General features: G+C 61.7%; 1 protein-coding gene across 2 annotated transcripts; it reads left to right on the top strand.

Moving 5' to 3' along the window:
- Positions 1-1012: 1012 nt before the first annotated feature.
- On the top strand, positions 1013-13987 carry GTPBP6 (GTP binding protein 6). 2 transcript variants are annotated; one of them, XM_086696540.1, is made up of 10 exons: positions 1013-1397; positions 6032-6169; positions 6735-6805; positions 6967-7097; positions 7440-7507; positions 8411-8569; positions 10319-10527; positions 12522-12670; positions 13091-13243; positions 13621-13987. In XM_086696540.1, exons 1-10 carry the CDS (start codon positions 1049-1051, stop codon positions 13754-13756), a joined length of 1563 nt encoding a protein of 520 aa, XP_086552666.1. In that variant the 5' UTR covers positions 1013-1048; the 3' UTR covers positions 13757-13987. The 2 variants fall into 2 exon arrangements, with proteins under 2 accessions (XP_086552666.1, XP_086552667.1); XM_086696541.1 differs by lacking the exon at positions 10319-10527 and having other exon boundaries at positions 12499-12670.
- The last annotated feature ends 3115 nt before the right edge of the window (positions 13988-17102 follow it).

The raw sequence follows: 17102 nt of genomic DNA, 5'->3' as shown, positions 1-17102 counted from the left end.
GGACCCACACGGCTGCACTTAGACCCCCATGACAGGATGTGGGAACCTGGGGAGCACTCAGACCCCAAGGCAAGATGTGGGACCCTAGGGTCGGGTTTGGACCCACAAGACAGGATGTATGACCCCCTAGGGCACTACTAGACCTGCAAGGCAGAGTTCAGGCCCCCTGAGATGGGCTCAGACCCACAAGGCAGGATGTGGGACCCCTGAGATGGGCTCAGACCCCCAAGGCGGGATGTAGGACCCCCGGGATGGGCTCAGACTCCCAAGGCAGGATGTGGGACCCCCCCCCCAGGGCAGTACTAGACCTGCAAGGCAGAATTCCGGACCCCCGAAAAGGTCTCAGACCCCCAAGGCAAGATGTGGGAAACGTGGAGGAGCACTCGGAACCCCCAGGGCAGGATGTGGGACCCCCCCCAGGGGAAGCCCTCACACCCCTAAGGCAGGGTGTGGGAACCCTGGGGGCGCACTCAGAGCCCCAAGTCATGATGTGGGACCCCTGCGGCCTCACTCGGACCCCCAAAGCAGGATGTGGGACCCCCGAGGGAGCACTCCTATCCCCAAGGCTGGATGTGGACCCCCGAGGCGGCATTCGGACCCCCAAGGCAGGATGTGGGACCCCCGCGGCCTCACTCGGACCCCCAAGGCAGGATGTGGAGGCACCCCCACCCCCGGTGCAGCCTCGGACCCCCTCGCAGGATGTGGGACCTCTGCGGGGGCACTCAGGCCCCCAGGACCAGACCACTCGGATCTGAGGGAAGATCCCGCTCGGAAGCCGGAGAGAGACGGGTGAGGGGAAGCGCCCGCCCAGGGTCGGATGCCTGCGCCTGCCCCGCTGGCGGCACTACCCGGCGCGGGCATCCGCCCCGGGCAGGCTCCGCCGAAGCGAAGCTAGCCCCCTGCGGCGGAGTCCCAAGCTTTGCCAGCCCGGGACCGCTCGCGCCAATCAAGCGACGGCGAGCACGTGACGTCCGGGGGCCAATGGGGAGTTCGCATGGGAACACGCCCCCCCCGAGGCCCCGCCCCATAGCGTGCAGGCCAGCGCAGGATGTGGGCCCTGCGGGCCGCCATCCGCCCGGCGGCCTGGCTGTCTCGCGTAGTTCTCGGCCGCCGGGCTCCGAGACCCGCGCCGCCGCTGCTGGTCTGCCCCGAGCGCGCGTTCGCCGCCTTCGACCCCGGGGACCTCAAGGGGCGAGGGGGCGGAGGACGGGGCCCACCGGCTGATGGCCCGAGAAGCCGAACGGGAGAGGTGGAGGAACCGGAAGATGCCGAGGACGAGGAAGAAGAGGAGGAGGAGCTGCTGAGGAGGGACCCTTTGCTGCCGGTGGGGACCCAGCGCGTGTGCCTGGTTCACCCTGAGGTCAACTGGGGACCCGGGAAGCCGCAGCTGACCCGAGGTGCGCAGGAACTGCGCCGCGGGCGGGGCCGGGGACTCTGAGAGGCGGGGCTTCCAGGGGGCGGAGCCTCGGGAGAATCGGGCCGGAGCTCGGTGGGGGGGCGTGGCTGTAGGCACTTGAACTCCGGAGTGGAGACTAGGGGGGCGGGGTTTTCGGGACCGACTGGGGGCGGAGATTGGGATGGGCGGGGCTTCCAAGTCCAGAGCTCAGGGCTGGCGCTCTGGGGGCGGAGATTGGGAGGGGCGGGGCGTCGGGGGCGGAGACTCGGAGGACCGGGGCTGAGGGGGCGGGGCGCCAAGCGCAGCACGGAAACGCCCCCACCCATCTCCCCCAACCTGCTGGAGGCAGCCCCAGCCCCCTGCTGCCTGGCCCTGTCCCCTCTCTGCCTGCTCCCTGGTTAAGCCCTCCTCTCCCCTGCAGCGTGTGTTGTGTCCTACCCGTTCTTTCCTGTAAAGAATCTAGCAAAAGTCTAGAGTCAGCGTGCCCCGTCTGTGTGTGTTCGTGTGTGTGTGTGGGACGGATCCTTAAGTACCTTACTGTGCAGCATTTTCATTCATGTAACCACTGAATACTAAAGATTGCGCAAGAAGATGGTCATCGTGCATGCACTTTATACCCGGAACCTCAAACCCTTGTCTGCCTGCCCTCTCGAGGGCAGCTGCCTGGCACCGCCATCGTTCCCCCCAGTCACTCACAGCCAGTTAGCTGGAGGCTCGGGGCACAGCACGCACTCCCGGCAGAGAGCCACCTCCTGGGCCCACGTGCTGCGGGTGGGCGAGATGTGGTTCGAGGGTCTCAGCAGAGCGGTCCTTGATGGCCTGGGAAGACCAGAGCCCACAGCAGGAAGGGGCAGGCACAGAGGTGTGAGGACAGTCTCCAGAGAGGGGTCCTCCAGGGAGCACGGCCTGCGACCCTCGGCAGGATGGGTGGCTGTGGGGAGGTGGGGCCGCAGAAGGAGGCCCTGTCCCCTTAATACCAGCCACTTTGCATCGCATCCCCATCCCGTCCCTCACAGCCACGAATCTGCTCTCTGTTCCTGTGAATTTTCCTGTTCAAGAACATTCCATCTCAGCGCTATGTTCCTTGTTTTCTCTTTTAAAGCCTTTTAGAGTAGTGTTAGTTGCACAGGAAACTTGAGAAGACAGTACAGAGGGTTCCCCGTACCTCCTGTCCCACCTGGTTAGCCTCGTGTGTTACCAGCATCCCCACCAGAGCAGGACACGTGTTACGATCCAGGAACCTACGTGAACACGGAATCACCCAGAGTCCGCGGTTTACAGTATGATTCACTCTCGGTGTTTCACGCTCTGTGGGTCTGGACCATGTGCGACATCACGGATCCATCGTTACAGGATTCTGCAGAGGGTTTCACTGCCCCTCCTGTTCGTGCTTCACCCCACCCCCTTCCTGGCAACTGCAGATGTTTTTACTATGTGCCTCGTTCTGCCTTTTCCAGAACATCATAGGATTAGAACCATCCACTACGCAGCCTTTTCAGACCGGCTCCTGTCACTCAATCACATGCATCTAAGGCTCCTGCGTGAGTTTCTGTGGCCATACAGCTCATTTGTTTCTGGTGGTGCTAAGACCCTATTGTCTGGATGGCCCCCAGTGTATTTATCCGTCCACCTGCGGAGGGACGTCAAGGTTGCTTCCAAGCTGCTGTAAACATCCACGTGCAGCTTTGTGTGGACCCAAGTTTCTGTTCACTTGGGTAAATACCAGGGAGCATTCTGCTGGACCCTCTGGTAAGAGCACATTTGGTTTTATAAGAAAGCACCAAACTGCTTTGCCAGCGGCTTCGCCACTTTGGGTTCCCATCAGCGACGAAGGAGGGTTCTTGCTGCACCCGTGTCACCAGTGTCAGGTGTTGTCCGCATTCTGCGTCTGGGCCAGCCTCACAGGTGTGCGTGGCTCTCGAGGTAACGTGCATTCATTTCCCCGACCACATATGGTACAGAGCGTCTCTCCCCAGCTTCTGTGGTCAGGTGTGTGTTAGGTCTTCGGCCCAGCTTTTGTTTTTTTGTATTTTTATTATGAAATTTTTTAATGTTTATTTCTCAGCGTGAGCGGGAGAGGTGAAGAGAGAGGGGGCAGAGGGTCCCAAGCCAGCTCCCACTGACAGCCCCGTGCAGAGCTCGATCTCACAAACCGTAAGATTGTGACCTGAGCCGAAGTCAGACCCTCAACCGACCGAGCCACTGAGGTGTCCCGTTTGGCCCAGCTTTTGATCAAGTTCTTTTTTTTAAATTTTTTTTTAAACGTTTGTTCATCTTTGAGAGACAGAGAGAGACAGAGCATGAGCGGCGAAGGGGCAGAGAGAGAGAGACACAATCCAAAGCAGGCTCCAGGCTCTGAGCTCTCAGCACAGAGCCCGACGTGGGGCTCGAACTCATGAGCCACAAGATCATACCTGAGCCGAAGTCGGACGCTCGACCCACTGAGCCACCCAGGGGCCCCTTAAAATACACTTTTTAATGTTTATTCACTTTTTGAGAGACAGAGACAGAGTGCCAGCAGGGCAAGGGCAGAGGGAGAGAGAGAGACAGAATCCGAAGCAGATTCCGGGCTCTAAGCTGTCAGCACAGAGCCTGACGTGGAGCTCGAACTCACGAACCACGAGATCATGACCTGAGCCAAGGTCGGACGCTCGAACGACTGAGCCCTCAGGCGCCCCTCAAGTTCTTCTTTTACTGCTAAGTTTTAAGACTTCTTCTGGATAACAGCCCTTTCTCAGATGTTTTTTACAAATATTTTCTTCTAGTCTGTGGCTTGACTTCTCAGTTTCTCTACGTCGTTCACAGTTGGAATGTCTTCATCACGACTCTAGTCCTGTCTTCAAGCTTAGAGATTCATTCCTTGGCTTTGCCCGGCCCACTCATAAGCCCATCAGCGGATTCTTCCTTTCCGTTGGAGTGTTTGTGACAGCCAGCATTTCTGTTTGGCTCTTTCTTCAAATTTCCATCTGTCTGCTTACGTTGCCCATCTGTCCTTGCGTGCCGGCTCCTTTATCTGTCAGAGCCCTTAGCATATGACTCATAGTTGTTGTAAGTTCCTGGTCCGATAATTCCATCATCCCTGCCATATTCCATGGCTCTGATGCCGCTCTGTGTCTTTACATCACGTTTGTCACCTGTCAGTATACCCTGTAATTTTCTCCTAATGGCCGGATGTGATAGATGGGGTACAAGGAAGTGGTGTCAACTGGTCTTCAGTGGTGTGGTGCTGAGGTGTGAGGCAGGGGAGGGGAGGTGTGAGGCAGGGGAGGGGAGGGGTGGGGGAGGGGAGGGGTGGGGCAGGGGTGGGCAAGGGAGGGGAGGAGTGGGGCAGGGGTGGGAGGTATGGGGCGGGGAGGAGAGATGTGGGGCAGAGGAGGTGAGGTGCCGGGCAGGGGTGAGCAGGGGTGGGGAGGTGTGGGGCAGGAGAGGGGAGATGTGGGGCAGGGGTGGGGAGGGGAGGGGCGGTGTGGATGGGGGAGGGGAGGGGTGCTGAGATGTGGGTCAGGGGAGGGAAGGTGTGGGGTGGGGGCTGAGGAGGTGTGGAGTGGGAGAGGGGAGGTATGTGGCAGGGCTGGGCAAGGGAGGGGAGGTGTGGGGCAGGGGTGGGGAGGTATGGGGAGGGGAGGTATGGGGCAGGGTAAGGAGGTGTGGGGAGGGGAGGTGTGGGGCAGGAGTGGGGAGTTGTGGTGCAGGGGTGGGGAGGTGAGGGGTGGGGGACGCCTCCGTAGTCCTACGAGCAGGGTCCAGTTATGAGTGAGCCCGTGCATGTGAACTGTGAATACACAAGTGTCCTCAGGTTTCATCCCCACCTGGTGGTTCCCCGAGCATTAGCGTCGGGGGTCCCACGTGGCACTTCGACCAGACGCCCAGGCCGGTGGCTGTGGGAGTGGCCGCAGGAGCAGGACCGCCAGGGGGGTTGTGGGAAGCTGCACGGTGATCCATGGTTGAGTGGGGACGTGGCCCCCCACGGAGGTCGGGAAAGACCGCGTCTGGGGGGTTGCCAATGCCCCACGCGTGACGGTTAAGGAGTCGAATCGGAGGACCCCACCCAGAGGGGCGAGGTGAGGAGGACCAGCGAGGGCCCTCAGGGGAACCTGAGGACACTGTGCTCCAAGGCAGCCGCCGGGAGAGGACAGACCGCACTGGGGCACAGCGGGCGCTTAGTACAAGTGTCACAGGATGGGGCCCAGCACGCTGGCCTCCGTGTCACAGAGCCCTGAGCCCCCCTCGGCCCTGTCGGCAGCAGTCAGGACTCCAAGCCCCAGGACCCACCGGCACCAGCGCCCCACTCCCTGCCTACGCGGGGGCTCACAGCCCACCCTGCAGGCAATGGATGTAGCCAGTTCCTGGGCTCCGTCACGAGACCCGCTGTCCGCTGGGTCACGACAGACCGCGGGGGCCTCACCGAGCCCACGTCCCGTTATCTGCCCGGCCCCCGGCGTCCAGCGTGAGCAGAGGCTGCAACGGTCTGGGCCTGGAGGCACACAGCTGTGTTTCGGACCAGGTGCCTACCTGGGTGCTGCGTCCGGACCTCTGTGCCGCCGTGCGGGCAGCCATCCGAGCTGGGGAGCACGGGGCCCCGGGGCCGACCTCGCAGGGGTGTGCCCCTCACCCTGGCCCTGTGTCTCCCCGAAGCTGACCGGCAGGTGGCGGAGGCGGAATCTCTGGTCCACACGCTGGACCGCTGGTCGGTGGTGGAAAGGATGGTGGTGCCCGCCAGAACACCCGACGGGAAGGTCGCGTTCGGCAGAGGGACCTTGCGGCACCTGACAGGTGGGCCCTGCTCCCTGGCTCTCTTCCTCCTGGAGCAGGAACGGTGGGGCTCTCGCCGTCTGGGCCGAGTAGAGGCGTCCTCACGGGAACTTGGATCAGACGTCCAAAACGCCTCCGTGCCCCGATCGCAGCCTGAACTGTGCCCGATGGGGCCGTCGGGGCAATTCAGAGTCCGGTGGAAACCGGCCCCGGGACCCCAGCCCGGCCCTCCCCGCAGACAGGGTGCTGTGTGTGAACCCTGCCTTCCAGGGACCCCCGGGGGTGTCACACTTCAGAGCGGCGAGCCCTGCGGATACGCTGAGGGGGTGCTCACCGCCCGGCTCTGTCACCGCAGGTCATGGAGCCATTCAGACCCCGTGGGGTCGTGTCACCTGCGTGTGCAAGACCCACGACCCCCGAAGGGACCCCGGTCCTCCCCTCCCCTGCCTCACACACCCGACTTCCCAAATATGCCCTCAGGGAGTCGAGGGGAACCCGGTGACCACAGCCAGCCTGAGCCCAGGGTCGGCCCCACGACAGACCCCATGGAGCCCTGACGTCCGACCGAACCTTCTCTTTTCCTCAGAGAAAATCCGAGCGTTGCCAGAAGTCACCGCGGTCTTTCTGAATGTGGAGAGGATGGCCCCGCCCACCAAGGTACGCGGGAGTCTCGGGGCGCTTCCCACGCTCCGGGAGGAGGGCGGAGGGAGTCGGGTCGGACGGAGGAGGCCCCGGGATCAATCGCCGACGCCATCTCGGGGGCCCCCTTCACCCGAGACACCGCTGCAGATGCCCTCACTCCCTCCCTCCGTTTCCAGAAAGAACTCGAGGCCGCCTGGGGCGTGCAGGTGTTTGACCGATTCACCGTTGTTCTTTCCATTTTCCGCTGCAACGCCCGGACGAAGGAGGCCCGGCTGCAGGTGGCGCTGGCTGAGCTCCCCCTTCTCAGGTTCGGGGCACACCCCAGCTCTCGCGGCTCGCGTAGTCGCGTGTCCGACCCGTTGCCTGGGGTGCGGTGAAGACGGAAGGCAGCAGGGCTGGCGTGCCCTCCCGGACGAGGCCTGTCAGGCTCTTGTCCAAGCAGCGAGCCTACCCGGACAGGTCACCCCGCTGTGGGGCCCCCCTTCCGTGACGGTGAAGATCCAGGCAGGAGGAAAGACCCCCTGCCTCGCTCTCTCCACCCAGAGTTCTCATCTCACCCTCGCGTCTGTGTGCTGTCACCTGGTACGCTCCCCCTAGATGGGCACGGACGTCTCACCCTGTCTACTGAGACGCCCCCTTTCCACGGCAGGTCCCACCTGAGCAGCACCACCCGCCTGGATGGACGGGGAGGAGGCTCACGCTACATCATGGGGTCAGGTAACGTGAGGTCTTGTCACCGCGTGCTCAGAAGGGGGTATGTCACGGCAGCCACCCTTAGGAAGGGGACAGCAGCGCTGCTGAAAGATCCCAGTGGGGCTGCATGTGACCTCGTGCATGGTCCCATTCACACAAACTAGGATATCTACGTGGTCTGCTGGGGTGGCTGCAATGAAGGACCACAAGCCAGAGCCTTCAAACCTCAGGAATGTACTCTGTCAGCTCTGGAGACCAGAAGTCTGAGATCTGGGGGGTGGGGTGGGGGCGGGGCCGCTGAGATCGGGTCGGGGGGGTGGGCAGGGCTGTGCTCCCTCCAGAGGCTCCAGAGGAGGGTCCTTCCTGCCTCTTGCAGCTTCTGGGGCTCCAGGCGTCCCTGGGCTCGTGGCTGCGTCCCTCCCACATGGGTCTTCACATCTTCACACGGCTTCTCCTCTGTCTTCTCTTCTGTTACGCAGACCTTTGTCTTTGGATTTAGGGCCACGCTGACCCGGGATGACCCCTCAGATCCCTCACCAGTTATATGCGCCCAGACCATATTCCAAAATGAGTTACCGTTCACAGGTCCCAGGGGTCAGGATGTAGATGTGTCTTTGGGGCACCGCTCAGGTGGCTCTGGATATCATGGGGGCTGTCCTTCGGAGGCTCTCCCTTACTGCCAAATAAAGGGGAGCCCAGGTGACCTCAGAGGGCGGAAGTCCGGAGGCGAGGCCACCCTCCACTGGGTGAAGCCATCTGTCAGACAGGAAGGTGCTGGGGCAGTATAGAGGAGCAGACCGGCGGGGCGGGGGGCGGGTCCCAGGGGCAGAATGCCTGTCCACAACGCACACAGGGACCCGCGTGGCTCACTCTGCTCTCACGTCTTTGTGAGTGTGCTCACCGACTCGCCGTGTTGGGTGTTTGTAGGAGAATCGCTCGTGCAGGTGCAACGGCGCCTGCTGAAGGACAAGGAGCTGAAGATTCGTAAGGCCCTGGACAGACTTCGGGAGAAAAGGCGTCTCCTGGGAAGGCAGCGCAGACGGCGGGAGTTTCCTGTGGTCTCCATGGTGGGATACACAAACTGCGGTGAGAGAAGTTCTGGGGGCTCCTGGGGGGGTCCGCCGTCCCCCCACCACCCTGCTAGTGCATTTGGGGAGAGACCGCTCGCCAACGCAACAAGGCCCTGGGATTCAGAGGGCCGACGGATGATGAGAACAGGTGGAAAGCGTGGCTCATGTCCCCGGGGCATTTGCAGGGCCCACGGCGGGTGCCCCGTCAGGTCAGCAGCGTGGTCATCGAGTGCTGGACAGCGGACTGCACTCCCCTCTCTTACAGGTGTGTTGAGACTCAGAGAGAGACAGAAGGGTGACGGTGTTAAGACCATTCATGGTGGGCAGGCCCCTAGAAGGATAAAAGCGGTTCAGACTGTGCGCAGTAGGACCTCACCACAGGGCTCGTGGTTTAGCTTAACGTGTGCGCTCAGCGCGATCGTCTGCAGGACACGGAACCTCGGGTCTCCTTCGTCCCGAAGCCCTGAGCTCACGGCTGTGCTCGGTAAAGGGAGACAACGGCAGGTGCGACTTCCTCACCGTCGGGGTCCGGTCCGCCAGCGGGTGCCGGGCTGCGCGAGGTCCACTCCCCTGCCAGCGTGAGGTCCCCACCAGCCTCACGCCACCGGCTCCCTGTCCTCAAGGAGGGAGGGAACTTCCCACAAAACCTGGAACAGAAAGTGCGGGGGCACCAAAGCCGCAGAGAATCCCGCTTGGGTAGATACAGGCTCTCACCCTGTGGGAAACGGCGAGTGCGCCCGCACGGCGGCGTCAGCACCGAGCTTCTGGCGCTCCGCCGAGGCTACCGAACTCAGTACTGCTAGGTTACGCCCGCGGCCCGTGGCTCACCAGCACAGAGGAGTCCGTGCCCCGGGACCTGTGTGGTGAGGGCACCTGTGTGTCCAGGTGGGGCCGCCCTACCGGGTCATCTCCTCATTCACCTGTGGGGCGGGCTGAAGCCAGTGGCCACCAGTAATGTCCACGAGCTGGCGTGGCCCCGAACACGGGGGCCAGGCGCACACACGGGCGCATTCTTGCAGGAAGGCTGAGTGGAGGGGACGTCCTCTGGGGCCATTGCAGACACATACGGCTCCTGCCTGTCTACACCGCCACACTCCATTAACGCTGTCACCCCCATCCACCCCCCCCCACACACACACACCGATTTCACCACCACCCCGTCTACACAGACGCCCAGCCTACGTCACACACACTGTACCCACCCCACTCCATCATCACTCTGTCTACACCGACATCCGGTCTGCCGTATACGCATACCTCAACTCCACCACCAGCACTCTGTCTACACAGGCACCCAGCCCACCTCACAGACAACACACATGCCCCGTAGGCACCACGGCCCCTGTCTACACCATCACCTTTCTGCCACGCAGATACCCACTGCATCTCAGACACGCGGAGAACCTGCCTCGTCTACGTAGATGCCAATCACGTGTCCCCCACACGTGCACAAACGTGACCGCCGGGTCTGTACTATCCTCGTGTGCACGGGTGCCCTCACCCCTTCGGCCGTCACCACCCCGTCCGCACCACCGCCGTCCTGCATACGGGCACTCGTACCCTGGGCCCTGGCCCTCTGGGCCGCAAGCGTGACCGAGAACGGCAGGTTCTCTGACCACACAGGGCGGAGACTAGGAGCTCAGAGACCTCACAACGCATGGCCGCCGCCTCGGCCAGATGCACGTGGGTTCGACTGCTGCCGAGGTGGGACACGTGTGGTGAGGGGGCCTCTCACACAGCGCGTCCCCTGTGACCCACCTTCCAGGAAAAACCACGCTGATCAAGGCCCTGACGGGTGACGACGCCGTCCGGCCCCAGGATCGGCTGTTTGCGACACTGGACGTCACGGCCCACGCGGGGTGGCTGCCCTCCCGCGTGGCCGTCATCTACATGGACACCGTCGGCTTCCTCTCCCAGCTGCCCCACAGCCTGATCGAGTCCTTCTCCGCCACCCTGGAAGACGTGGCTCATTCAGTGAGTGTGGGATGATCCCAGGGGCCAAATTACCTAAAACAGCTGTGTAACCTGGGGCCCGGTCCCCTCACATGACACAGCGTTGGGGACCGGGTCCCCTCACACGTGACACAACATAGGGATCTGGTACCTTCACACACGACATAACCCTGGGTAGCAGGTCCCCTCATACATGACACAACTTGGGGGCAGGATTCCCTCTTGCACAATACAAAGTGGGGGCGAAATCCATCAAATGTGACACAGCTTGGGGGCCAGATCCACTCACGTGTGACACCACCTTGGGACTGGGTCCCCTCACACACGACACAGCCTTGGGGACTGGGTCCCCTCACACGACACAGCCTTGGGGACCGGGTCCCCTCACACGACACAGCGTGGGGCCCGGGTCGCCTCACACACGACACAACCAGGGGGCCGGGTCCCCTCACACACGACACAGCATGGGGGCCGGGTCCCCTCACACACGACACAGTGTGGGGGCCGGGTCCCCTCACACACGACACAACCCGGGGGCCAGGTCCCCTCACACACGACACAGCGTGGGGGCCGGGTCGCCTCACACACGACACAGCGTGGGGGCCGGGTCCCCTCACACACGACACAGCCTTGGGGACCGGGTCCCCTCACACACAACACAGCATGGGGGCCGGGTTCCCTCACACACGACACAGCGTGGGGGCCGGGTCCCCTTACAACACAACCCGGGGACCGGGTCCCCTCACACGACACAACCTGGGGGCCAGGTCTCCGGACACACACCCCCTCAGGAAGGTGGCGCCTAAGCCACCCTGAGACTGAGCCCTGTTGGGTGACCCCTTTAAAGACAAATTCACAGAAGGAGGTGGAACCGCTGTCCAGGGCGACCAGGCGCCTGTCCCTCAGGTCACCTGTGTGCACAGCTGTGGCCGCGGGGATTCAGGGCACGCTCTCTGTGGTCTTGCCCCCAAACCCCGAACCGTGGTGTAAACAGGAGAATGAACCAGGCCGACCTCAGCTACAGGGCGTCCCACAAAATGCCCGTGTGGTGTTCAACGTGGTCGGGGCTCAGAGGGGCCAAGGACAGGTGACCAGCAATGTGACAAGTGTCCTGGGTGGTGTCCAGGACGGAAGAGGAGAGGCCACTGACTCGGGACAGAGACTGGAGGGTCGTCACAAGTGCGCCCCGGGGTCACCCCCGCCTTGTGGCACACGCCATGACTAACGTTGGCTGCGGCAGCAAGGTGAGGGCCACGTGCCCCCTCTGCCATATTTCCAGAAAATCTGGAACGTTTCTGAAGTAAAACTTTTTTTTTTTTAATTTTAAGCGCATCTAAAACCCGGAAGTGAACATTCTGGAATGTGGGCGGTGCCTGTTCCCAGGGGCAGAATTACAGGCAGCTCTTTCTTCTTGCTGCATTTTCCAAATTCTTTTTCATATATCTTGGAAGAGAGGGAGAGAGAGGATCCCAAGCGGGCTCCAGGCTGTGGGCCCGAGCCCGAGGTGGGGCTTGAACCCACCAACCGTGAGGTCATGACCCCAGCCGAAAGCGCTGCACCAGTCAGATGCCCGCGTTTTCCCAATTGTGCATGGGTCACCTACCTGTAAAGATACTTAAACGTAGGAAGAGGCGTCCTTTAAAATTTGGAGTCATGCGGACTCAGGGTTCGGCGGATGATGAACAAGGCACCCGGTGGGGTTCGGGGGGCCTACCTGAGCCCGAAGGTGCGTGCTGCTGCCTTTGGTGCGGGAGCCGCCCAGGGCCCCCGGCCACGTGGAGGGCGGCGGCCTGGCCGGGGCTGGACCCCCGAGCAGGGGGCACTGGGTGGGCCCCGGGCCAGCTCTGGTCCCGGGGAGCCTCCCACCGCGACCGGGGCAGGGGACCGCCAGGGGGCCGGGCCGGCTCCCGCTCCCACCCCACCGTGCGGTGCCCGTGAGAGCCCCCGGCCGGCGCGGGTCCTCCGGTGTGCCCCCCGGAACCCCGTCCCCAGCACGGGGCCCGTCTGCTCCCCAGGATCTGGTTGTGCACGTGAGAGACGTGAGCCACCCCGAGACGGAGCTGCAGAAAGCCACCGTCCTGGCCGCCCTGCGGGGCCTGCGCCTGCCCGCCCCGCTGCTGGACTCCGTGCTGGAAGTTCATAACAAGGTCGACCTGGTGCCCGGGTGAGTGGACCCCGGCCTGCCCCCCTCCCCCCGGACCTCATTCCCGCACGGACTGGTGACGCGGCCCGGTGACCTGTGGCCGCCCCTCGCCGCCTGCCCCGCGGCTTTCCGCGGAGCGCCCCCTGCTGGTCCCGGGAGGGAAAGGGGCGGTCCCAGCGCCCTTGTCCCGGATGTGTCACCGCAGCCGTGTTCTGGGGTTGCATGTTCTGAACCCCTTACCCCCACAGGCCCCCCCTCCCCCCGTGTCACCGCAGCCTTATGGTTTTCTCCATCCCTGTGTCCCTGTCCAGCGGGGCCGCGTCCTCTCCTGGGACCGTCTGACACAGTCACAGTTCAGGCCCCGTGGGCGGGCGTGCTTCTTGGGGACCCCCGCTCGGTGTTCCCCGGGCTGAGTGGGGTCTGCCCGCCGCCCCGACGCAGGTACAGCCCGGCAGGATCCCAGGCCGTGGCCGTGTCCGCCCTCCTGGGACACGGGCTCCCGGAGCTGAGGGCCCGGCTGGAGGACGCCGTCCTGAGAGCCACAGGGAGACAGGTCCTCACGCTCCGAGTCCGGCTGGCGGGGGCACAGCTGAGGTGCGTGGGGCTGGCCAAGCAGGTGTAGGAAAGGCCGGGCAGAGCACCAGCACGCGGGGCAGGTGCGGGGTGTCTGACGCGCCTGCAGCGAATCTGGGTTAATGACTTGGCCTGCGGGGCAAGCGGCCTCCTTGAGCTGACAGGCATGCGGCTGGGCGGGGGACTTCGTTGCCGGTAGGTCCCCCACCAGTGACAGCAAGGCGGTGTGCGGTTGGGGGACAGGGCTCTGCGGGGACGGGACTCTTCGGGGACAGGGGACGGGGCTCCAGGGGTAGCGTTCTGTGGGACGGCGCTCTGCCTGGGACCAGTTCCTGGGAACATAGCCCTTTGGGGTCCTCGCCCGCCTCAGAGAACGTGTCCCTTGCTCACTTCCTCAGCTGGCTGCACCAGGAGGCGACGGTGCAGGACGTGGACGTGATCCCCGAGGCCGGGGCGGCCGACGTCAGGGTCGTCATCAGCAGCTCTGCCTACAGCAAGTTCCGGAAGCTCTTCCCGGAGTCAGCCAGCCAGTGAGGCAGCGGAGGCTGTGTGGCCTCAGCACCGCCGCGGGGCGTCCTGCCCGCCCCCTCGGGCGCCTTGCTCCCTGCTGGGCCCGAAAGGCTGGTGGCCGCCCCCCTGCGGCCAGAAGTCAAAGGTCAGGTCTCAGGGTGACTCCGCGGGGACGTGCTTGTGACCTGAGCATGGGTTGCCTTCCACGCTGTTCCAGCTACAGGATATTAAAAGCTCTGCTCTTGTGTCTGTAAACCAGCCTTGCTGAGTCTTCCGAGGGCCGGCTGCCAAGCACACGGTCCTGCCAGTGTGGCGGGGGTGGGAGGAGCCACTTGGGGCTTCCCGGGTGCTGGTCCCCATAAACTCAGGGCTGCCAGACCTCCCTGTTCCCCACCGCAGTGTCCCGGCAATGAGGACTGTCTCCCGACGACCCTGAGGCCTCTGCGGGCACACACAGGTCAAGGAGAAACAAGGGGACGGGGCAGAGGTGTGGACAGAGCAGAGGTGTGGACAGAGCAGCCCAGCCCAGCCTGAAGCCAGGAGACTGGCCAACCCCGAAGAGACCGCAGTGGGCAGGGGAGTGTGCTGCGCGGGCCGCCCCCAGCCCCCAAGGTCCCGCCCGGTCTGCCCGCCCCCGGTGTGTGCCCCCTCTTCCCTGAGGCCCCGCAGCCTGGCTCTCTGCCTGGGACCCACACCAGGGCCGCCCCCTTCCAGCCCCCGACTCTGTTCTCACCACCGCAGCACCTCCCCGTGCAGGAGACACAAGGAAGGGGTGCGGGTGGGTCAGACCTCTGGTCCCTCACTCTCCTCACAGCCACCCACCCCAGTGTCCACACCCCAGTGTCCCAGAGGCCCCACCCCAAGGCCCAGAGCCACAGCGTCCTGACGCCCAACTGCGTGCTTACAAGCACGATGAGGAGGTGGCTGGCACTCAGGGGGGCCTGTGAGAGAGGGTTGGGGGGGGTGGCTCGGGGGCCTGCATGGGGGGGTTGGGGGAGGGGCTCGGGGGCCCAGGAGGGAAGATCAGGGACATGGGTGGGAGGGACCCCGGACAGAGGGCGTCGGTCTTCCCACCGAGGGGACCAGGTACAAGACCGCTTCCCCTGCCCCACGAGCACCCAGGCTTCCCCAGGACCCCTCTGTCCACGGATGGGCCTCTCCCCTCCCAAGGCCCGGTCCACTGTGCCGCGAGCAGCTGGGCCCTGAGAACACGCCCATGTGCTGGGAGGCAGGCAGTCACCCCAAGAAGGGGGCCCGGGCACGGCCGACCCCCGAGGTGCCCACACCCCGATTCTGACAGGGGAAGGGCCAAGTACAGGTTTGAGTGACCCAGAGACACCGTCACCTGACGGTACTTCACTCCGCCGACGTTTATTCAGCAGCCACAGGGCAGTGCACACACCCGAACCACACAGCCTCCTTTCCCGTGGGCTCGTGGTCCACACACGCAGCCACCACAGCACCTGCCAGGCACATCCTTCTGACAGGGTGCGTCCCTCAAATACACAAGGCTCAGACACTCATCTTTGGGTGTGGGTGGGGGACGGCTCCGTGGCTCAGTCACGTATCCGACTTCGGCTCAGGTCATGATCTCACGACTTGTGGGTTCGAGCCCCAGATCAGCTCTGCTGATAGCTCGGAGCCTGGAGCCTGCTTTGGATAAATAAGCATTTTTATTTTTTATTTTTTTTTTAATTTTTTTTTAACGTTTATTTATTTTTGAGACAGAGATAGAGCATGAATTGAGGAGGGTCAGAGAGAGAGGGAGACACAGAATCTGAAACAGGCTCCAGGCTCTGAGCTGTCAGCACAGAGCCCGATGCGGGGCTCGAACCCACGAACTGCGAGATCGTGACCTGAGCTGAAGTCGGATGCTTAACCGACTGAGCCACCCAGGCGCCCCTTTTGTTTGTTATTTATAGAGACCCACCAGCTTTCTTTGGGTTTTATTTTCTATTTACTTTCAGCCTTCTGTCTTTCTTTCTTTCTCTCTCTCTTTCTTTTTTCTTTCTTTCTCTCTCTCTTTCTTCTCTCTCTCTCTCTCTCTCTTTCTTCATTTCTTTCTGGGAGAGAGGGAGAGAGAGAGAGGGAGAACACAAGCCAGGGAGGGGGCAGAGAGAGAATCTCAAGCAGGGTCCACTCTCCGTGCAGAGACCAACACAAGGTCAGTCCCACAATCCTGGGATCATGACCTGAGCCAAAATCAAAAGTCTGATGCTTAACTGAGCCACCCAGGAGCCCCAAAATAACATCTTAAAAAAAAAAATAAAGTACGAGGGGCCGAGGGGCGCCTGGGTGGCTTAGTCTGTTGAGCGTCCGACTTCGGCTCAGGTCACGATCTCATGGTTCCTGAGTTGGAGCCCCTCGTCGGGTTCTGTGCTGACAGCTCTCGGAGCCTGAAGCCTGCTTGGGATTCTGTGTCTCCCTCTCTCTCTGCCTCTCCCCCACTCACGCTCTCTCTCTCTCTCTCTCTCTCTCTCAAAAATAAATGTAAAGAAAAAAAAATTTTTAAAGACTGTAGAACAAAATAAATAAAAAATAACAAAATGAAGTAAAATAAAATTAAATGAAGTTAAATTAAATTAAATTAAAATTAAATAGGGATGCCTGGGTGGCTCAGTCGGTTAAGCAGCTGACTTTGGCTGGGGTCATGATCTCACGGTTCATGGGTTCGAGCCCCACGTCGGGCTCTGTGCTGACAGCTCGGAGCCTGGAGCCTGCTTCGGATTCTGTCTCCCTCTCTCTCTGCGTCTCCCGTGCTCACCCTCTGTCTCTCTCTCTCTGTCTCTCAAAAATAAATAAATGTAAAGAAACAAATTTTTTAAAAGACTGTAGAACAAAATAAATAAAATAAAAAATAACAAAATGAAGTAAAATAAAATTAAATGAAGTTAAATTAAATTAAATTAAAAGTAAATAGGGACGCCTGGGTGGCTCAGTTGGTTAAGCAGCTGACTTTGGCTGGGGTCATGATCTCACGGTTCATGGGTTCGAGCCCCACGTCAGGCTCTGTAGTGACAGCTCGGGGCCTGGAGCCTGCTTCGGATTCTGTGTCTCCCCCCCCGCCTCTCTCTGCCCCTCCTCTGCTCACACTCTGTCTTCTCTCTCTCAAAAATAAATAAACATTAAAAAAAAATGAAAAAAGTACAGAATCTTTGCTTCATGTCCACATGAAGAGACTTAAAATACCAGAAAACTGAAAGGTTTGACCCAGGATTTTAAGTTATAAAGCAACAATAAAGTGCGGCCCAGCGAGCAGGTGAAGAAACCTCTCCGTGACCCGGGGAACCTGCTCCTTCAACCGGGCCCTCCACACCGTGTTGCCCAGATGTGTCCGTCACTTGAATGACAGAAACAAATCCACGAACGA

Source organism: Puma concolor, unplaced genomic scaffold, assembly GCF_028749965.1.
Source record: "Puma concolor isolate L17-30 unplaced genomic scaffold, mPumCon1.1.hap2 unalloc_scaffold_45, whole genome shotgun sequence".
Lineage (NCBI taxonomy): Eukaryota > Metazoa > Chordata > Mammalia > Carnivora > Felidae > Puma > Puma concolor.
This window is presented reverse-complemented; position numbering and strand designations above follow the sequence as displayed.